Source organism: Oryctolagus cuniculus, chromosome 19 (genome assembly GCF_964237555.1).
Source record: "Oryctolagus cuniculus chromosome 19, mOryCun1.1, whole genome shotgun sequence".
In the NCBI taxonomy this organism is placed as follows: domain Eukaryota; kingdom Metazoa; phylum Chordata; class Mammalia; order Lagomorpha; family Leporidae; genus Oryctolagus; species Oryctolagus cuniculus.
In genome coordinates this window covers 6,555,498-6,562,655 of record NC_091450.1, presented here as the reverse complement: position 1 = coordinate 6,562,655, position 7,158 = coordinate 6,555,498, and the positions used below count along the sequence as shown (strand labels likewise).

General features: G+C 61.4%; 1 protein-coding gene across 1 annotated transcript; it reads right to left on the bottom strand.

Annotated features, from left to right (window-relative positions):
* Nucleotides 1–3,976: 3,976 nt before the first annotated feature.
* ZNF768 (zinc finger protein 768) lies at nucleotides 3,977–6,825 on the bottom strand. The gene is made up of 2 exons (XM_008248738.4): nucleotides 5,845–6,825; nucleotides 3,977–5,537 (listed from the first exon to the last, which is right to left on the bottom strand). Exons 1-2 carry the CDS (start codon nucleotides 5,930–5,932, stop codon nucleotides 4,090–4,092), a joined length of 1,536 nt encoding a protein of 511 aa, XP_008246960.4. The 5' UTR covers nucleotides 5,933–6,825; the 3' UTR covers nucleotides 3,977–4,089.
* Between the last annotated feature and the right edge of the window lie 333 nt (nucleotides 6,826–7,158).

Below are 7,158 nucleotides of genomic sequence, written 5' to 3'. Positions count from 1 at the left end.
CCAGGCGTACCTAGGTCGGTCTCCAATCGTGCCGTGTTATGTGGGCCACTGACAAGCGCCCTGGGGTCCATCGTTTCACCTGTAAAATCAGAATGAGTGCTGTGTAACACTCCAGAGCTGTGAGCTCTGACACGGGGCGGGCACTTGGCACAGTGGTTAAGACGCCCCTTGGCACGCCCATGCCCCATGGGGAACTGCCTAGGTTCAAGTACCAGCTCCTCCGCTCCAGTTCTGGTCTCCTGCTAACGCACAGCCTGGGACTCACGTACTTAGGTCCCTGCCGGCCCCCAGCTCCGAGCCTGGGCCTGGCCCAGCCCCAGCGGCTGCAGGTGTCTGAGGAGTGAACCAGCAGACGGAAGATGACTCTCCCTGCCTGTCTCTGTCTCGCTATGATAAGTATGTTTTTTAAATGAGGTCACACGTGCAAACGGCCCATACATGCTCGACAGTGGTAGTGGGTAGTGATGGCTTCCTGGGCAGGATGATGTGGTAGAAAGCCAGGTGCTGGGACTACCAGCAGAGCGGTAGCTCTTCCACTGGCTTGCTGTGTGATCTCAGGGAAGATGCATGCCCTCTCTGAGCTTGACCTGTTCACCCCGGGCTCCACAGGCACCTCAGGAGCTGTCCTAGTGGTGATGGTGGGATCCGAGTGGCAGTCCCCACCTCCACTTGATCTGTTTTTGCAAGTATAAACAGCTGGCTTCTCATATGCGTGGGTTCTACACCTGCCATTTCAACCAACCGCAGACGGAAAATATTTGGGGGAAAGGTCACATCTTACTGAACTTACTGAACACAGACTTTGTTCCGGCCAAGATTCCCTAAGCATTCACAGGATACCAGCTGTTTGCCCGGCACTTACACGGAATCGGGTGTCACACGTGAGCTAGAGATGATTGAAAGTACACAGGGGGGGGCGGGGCCACGGCTCACTAGGCTAATCCTCCACCTAGCGGCACCGGCACACTGGGTTCTAGTCCCGGTCGGGGCGCCGGATTCTGTCCCGGTTGCCCTCTTCCAGGCCAGCCCTCTGCTGTGGCCAGGGAGTGCAGTGGAGGATGGCCCAGGTGCTTGGGCCCTGCACCCCATGGGAGACCAGGAAAAGCACTTGGCTCCTGGCTCCTGCCATCGGATCAGCGCGGTGCGCCGGCCGCAGCGCGCCAGCCGTGGCGGCCATTGGAGGGTGAACCAACGGCAAAAGGAAGACCTTTCTCTCTGTCTCTCTCTCTCACTGTCCACTCTGCCTGTCAAAAAAATAAAAAATTAAAAAAATTAAAAAAAAGAAAGTGCACAGGGGGATGTGCAGAGGTCTTAGGCAAATATTAGGCCTCTTTTTTAAAAAAAAAAAAAGATTTATTTATTTGAAAGTCAGTGTTACAGAGAGAGGAGAGACAGAGAGAGATCTTCCATCCTCTGGTTCACTCCCCAGATGGCTGAAATAGCCAGGGCTGGGTCAGGCTGAAGCCAGGAGCCAGGAGATTCTTCCAAGTCTCCCACACAGGTGCAAGGGCCCAAGCACTTGGGCCATCTTCTGCTGCTTTCCCAGGCCTTAGCAGAGAGCTGGAGGGGAAGTGGAGCAGCCGGGACCCAAACCAGCAACCAAATGGGATTTCAGCACTGCAGGTGACGGCTTAACCCGCTACGCCACAGTGCCAATCCCAGAGACCCAGAAGAAGCTCCTGAATCCCAGCTTTGGCCTGGCCCAGCCTTGGTCGTTCTGGCCATTTGGGGAGTGAACCAGCAGATGGACGATCTCTCTCTCTCGCTCTCTCTCTTCCTCTCTCTCTCTCTGTAACTCTGCCTTTCAAGTAAATAAATCTTTAAAAAAAAAAAAAGATTTATTTACTTGAAAGGCAGTTACACAGAGCGACAGAGACAGAGATCTTCCACCTGCTGGTTCACGCTCCAAACGGCCACAATAACTGGGGCTGGCCCAAGTCGAAGCCAGGAGCCAGGAAATCCATCCAGGTCTCCCAGGAGTTGCAGGTGGTGACTTAACTGTGTCACACCCTGGCCCTCACCTTAAAAAAAAATTTTTTTTTTAATTTTTGAGAGGCCGAGAGACAGACAGGCAGAGCTCCCAGCCACTGGCTCACACCCCGGATGCCTGCAGGACCGAGCTGGAGTGAAGCTGTCAGTTTTCCCAAGCAGGTAGCAGAGCTGACACCACCGGAGCCTTCAGCTTCACCCCTCAGGGTGTGTAAGAGCAGGAAGCTGGGTCGGGGAGTCGGAACGGGGTGTGGTACGGGCTGTGGGCGTCTTAACCAGCAGGCCAAACACCCACCCTCTACTTATCTTTTAATTCCACTTTTCCACCAAGTTCAGGAAGTATTTCTTGTATTTCACAGATAAGGAAAATGGAGTGCACTGTGCGGCCAAGGGGACAGATGTGACATTCGGATCACAGCTACTTGGCTCTCTCAGCGGCTTGGGCACACAGGCACGAGAGCATGTCTTGGTCTCTGGATGCTGAGGTCACCCCCAGCCCACACCCATCCTGAAGGCCTTATAATTTGTAAAGAGCACATAAGCTCTCTGAGAATCTTTTTTTAAGATTTATTTATTGGGCCAGCGTCATGGCTCAGCGGGTTATGTCCTGCGGCGCCAGCACCCCCACGTGAGCATCAGTTCGTCTGGCTGCTCCACTTCTGATCCAGCTCCCTGCTAATGCGCCTGGGAACGCAGTGGAAGATGGCCCAAGTGCTTGGGCCCTGCACCCGTGTGGGAGACCCGGATGGAGCTCCAGGTTCCTGGCTTTGGTCTGGCCCCCCAGCCCAGGCCATTGCAGCAATCCGGGAGTGAACCAGCAGTGGAAGATGCTCTTTCCCTCCCTGTCACTCTGCCTCCAAATAAAAATAAATAGATCTAAGCAATAAAATGTAAAGATATTTGGGTAAAAGCCTACTTTGAAATCCAATCTTGGTTTCTTTTTTTTTTTTTTCCAGACTATGCATTTTCCATGAACTTTTTGAAGTCCCCTCATGGCTTCCCAGGGCACCGCTGTGTCCTCAGCAGGCACTAGCCCCAGACGTGCCCAGCAGCGACTCCCCAAGCTGTGGCCTGTCCTCAGCCAGGGGTCCTAGAAAGGGAGCAGAGCTGTGGCAGATCGGGCCCAGTGTGTTGGCAGAGGCACTGGAGCAGCGCCCAGTGCTCACACCCGAGTCCCTAGGACAGGACAATGGCAGGCGTCAGCTGCAGCTGTGCTGGCTGCAAGCGATGATGGCCAGAGGTTCCAGCCCGGCGGCCCGCGCAGCTGGTTCCAGGAGCGAGAGAGATGGAAAATGCAGCGTGTGCTCTGAGAACCCAGGCGTTCTAAGGCCCAGGACAGAGCGGCTCTGTTCGGGAGGAGGGATGGCCGTGACACGGAGGCCTTTCTCACACCCGCACACTGGCGCCCTCTATGTGTGCAGCACTCAAAGCCCGGGACACGAAGCAGAGCCTTGATGGAGCCGAGAGTGTACCAGCAAGGCCTGGGGCTTCAACGGCTGCTCACAGGCCGGATGAGCGCCTCCCGCTGCCCGGGGCACTGCCCACACACGCATTTTAAGGACAAGTCTCTTTCAGCACAGAAAAGGGTTTTTATTGAACTCGAATTCAGGGGCTCCAAAGCCTGAGGAAGACAAGGGAGGCTGGGGGCTTGCACTAGAGGCCCCGGGCCCCCACCCACCCACCCAAAGGCCCCACTCCGCACCCCACCTACCCTTTGGCCCCTTCCCGACTCAACGAGGGTCTCAGCAGCTACCAATCTAAGCTACCCCACTCTAAAGAAGGCCCCTCCCCCGCCCGCCCCCACCCCACCCCAGCCAGCGCTCAGCCATGCCAGGCCCGCATCAAGGAGCATGCTCTCTGCTGACCTCTCTCCCAGAGCCGCCCGCTGCCTGCTCGGCCTCCCTCCAACCCCTCTCTCTTCCTTAGCCCATCTCCCGCCAATTCCCAGGGCACGGACAACTCCCTGCACCCCGGCCGCCTCTTCTTCTAGAACCCTCAACCCCTCCAGCTTCAATTCTCCTCTCTCACGGATTCTCCAGCTCCCCACCCACCGCCGCCCACCGCCTTCCCCCACCCCCAGCCCCAGCCCTGATGGCGCCGTCAGCGGCGGCCGGCCGCGTGGGTGCGCTGGTGGCGGATGAGGTCGGAGCTCTGGGAGAAGGCCTTGCCGCAGTCATCACACTTGTAGGGCCGCTCGCCGCTGTGCACGCGGTGGTGCTGCAGCAGCGTGGACGAGCGGCAGAAGCCCTTGCCGCACACGGCGCACCTGTAGGGCCGCTCGCCCGTGTGGGAGCGCTGGTGCTGGATCAGGGTGGACGAGCGGTTGAAGGTCTTGCCGCAGTCGGGGCAGCTGTAGGTGCGGCCTGGCAGGTGGGTGCGGGCGTGGATGGCCAGCACGGAGCTCTGGCCAAAGCGCTTGCCGCACTCGGGGCACTTGAAGGGCTTCTCGCGGGCGTGGCTGCGGGCGTGCGGGATGAGGGCCGAGCGCTGCGAGAAGCTTTTGCCGCAGATGCCACAGCTGAAGGGCCGCTGGCCCGTGTGCACCCTCTGGTGACTGCGCAAGGACGAGTTCTGGCTGTAGCACTTGCCACACTCCGGGCAGCTGTAGGGCCGCTCGTGGCTGTGCGTGCGCTGGTGCCGAAGGAGGTAGGAGCTGTCGCCAAAGGCCTTGCCGCAGTGTGGGCACTTGTAGGGTTTCTGGCCGGAGTGGGTGCGCTGGTGGCGCAGCAGGTAGGAGCTGTCGGCAAAGGCCTTGCCGCAGCGGGGACACTTGTAGGGCCGCTCGCCCGTGTGCGTGCGCTGGTGTTTGATGAGGTCGGAGCTCTGGGAGAAGGCCTTGCTGCACACCTCGCACTTATAGGGCTTCTCCCCGGTGTGGATGCGCTGGTGCTGGATCAGGGTGGAGCCCCGCCCAAAGCTTTTCCCGCAAATGCCACAGATGTTAGGCCGAGGGCCCTGCCCACCCCTGGACCGGCCACCCCGCCGGCGCCCCAGGGGATTCTGCAGCATCTCAAACTGGGGTGCCGTCAGCAGGGCCCCCGTGGGCATCTCAAAAGGTGGCCCTAGGGGCACGCCCTCGGCGGGCTGTTCCCCAAACCCCTGAGTGAAAGAGTCCAGGGGGTGAACTCCTAAGGGGAGGCCCAAGGAATCCTTTTCCTCGGGGTTTAGAAGCACCTCCGCACCCTCTTGGAATCTGGAACTTTCAGCTTCCAATCCGGGGCTCCGAGGTTCATACCCGGGGCTCTTGGGCTCGTACCCAGGGCTCCGGGGTTCATAGCCAGGGCTTTTGGGATCATATCTAGGGCTCTGGGATTCGAACTCAGGGCTCTGAGAATCGGACTCAGGGCTTCTAGGAGCAAACTCAGGACTTGGAGGCACAAACCCAGGGCTGCGGGACTCGAACCCGGGGCTTTCGGGTTCAAACCTGGGGCTCTGGGATTCAAACTCTGGGCTTTGGGGTTCAAGCCCAAAAGGTATCTCTTCAACTTCATAGTCCCCAGTGCCTTCTTGCTGAGAAACGTCTTCTTCCTCATTCTCACTCACGTTGCCTGCAGGATCAGAGAATTACAGAAAACCCAGACCGTGTGGGACCTGGAAGGTCATTTGGTCCATTATTTGACACCAGCCTCTACCCCCCTCCCCACGCAGGCCTGCTGGCCAGTTGGCAGGTGCTGAAATTCCCCACTCACGCTGGGCAGGCCCAGGACACTCAGGCCCCAGCACCCCCCCACCCCCGGCCTCTGCAAAGTCCCAGGTCTCCAAGCCCCCCACCCCCACCCGACCCTCTCTCCCTCCCACTGCAGCCCCTTCTCCCGCGCCCAGGTACGCTCCTCGGAGGGGCAGTCCCTCCCTCACCTTTGAGGGACCTTTCGGGGCTCCCCATTTCGTCAGGACAGTGCACATCCCGGGGCTCGAGGCCCCACGGCGACGCCTCCCGCTCCATCCCCGCCAGCTCCCAGTGCAGCGGTAGCGGCGACGGCGGACGATCCTGCGACCCGGCCTGAGTGCCCTGCGCCCCGAGCCCTCGCCACTCGCCCTCTCAGCGCCGCCCAGGGGACCCGGCTGCCCAGCCCCGGCCCCCGAGGCCGGACGTCTTGACCCTGGGCCTCTCGGGCCCGCCGGGCCCCTCCCCTCCCCGCGGCCCCGCCCCCCTCCCAAGGTCTCCGCTCGCCCCACGGCCCCCTCGCCCCCCACGCGTCACGGCCTCGGAGACGAGGGGCTTCCAGACTCGGCCCGCCGCCCCGCACCCCGCTCCCCGCCCGAGACCCCGCCGTCCGGCCCCCCCAAGCCCCGGGCTGGGCTGCGGCTGTCCGACCCCCCTCCGCTTGCACAGGAAGTGTCCGTCCGCGGCCAGTTCCCCCCGCTGGCTAGCGCCGCGGCCTCTCTAGGAGCGGCTGGAGGTGGGAACTCGTTGGCATTAACCCTGGGCTGGATGGCCCCTGCGTCGGGGTGGGGGAGACCCGGCGCCCCGGAGCCGGCGGGCAGGGCCGGGGCAGTTTGTGCGCTAAGTCCTAGGTCTCCGCGTGTCCGGGGCCTGTCTGCCGATCTCCCGGGCCCTGTGTCCGTCAGAGCGTGTGGCCAAGGGCGAGGCGACAAGCGAGACCAAGGTCAGCGAGAAGGAGCGACGCTTCCCGGCGCCAGCGGGGGCGGTGTCTCTCTCCCCTCCCCTCCCAGGCCTCCAGGTCAGCTCCGGCCGCGCCTGAGGAACCGGGACGGACTCCCCCTTGTCCTGATCGATGCTTTGAGCCTGGGACCCCCAGACGGAACTCCAGTCCTGCACCCGAGCGCGCCCACCCCCTGCTCCTCCGGCCCCCTCCCGTCTGTGCGCTTCCCAGTCCACCCTTCCCCCCACTCCGGGAGGGCTAGGATCGTTGCCAAGGAGACAGCCCCGCCTCTGGCGCCCAATGGCACCGCCCCTACGTCTCGGGAGGCTCAGCGATTGGCTGGCAGGGCCCATGCTCCTGCCGCCCCGCCTCCCTCCGCTCCACGACTGCTAGGCGTTAATGGTCGCCAGGGAAGCGAGGCGCCTTTCTGATTGGCTGGAGGCACTCAGGCCGGGGCCGCCTCCACTGCCCGCCTGCGGGAGTGAGTGGGAGAGAGGTGCCGGGAGTCTCCCCGCGAGCCGGGCCAGTGCTTTCAAAACTTTTCCCGCCCCCACTTGCTCGCCAT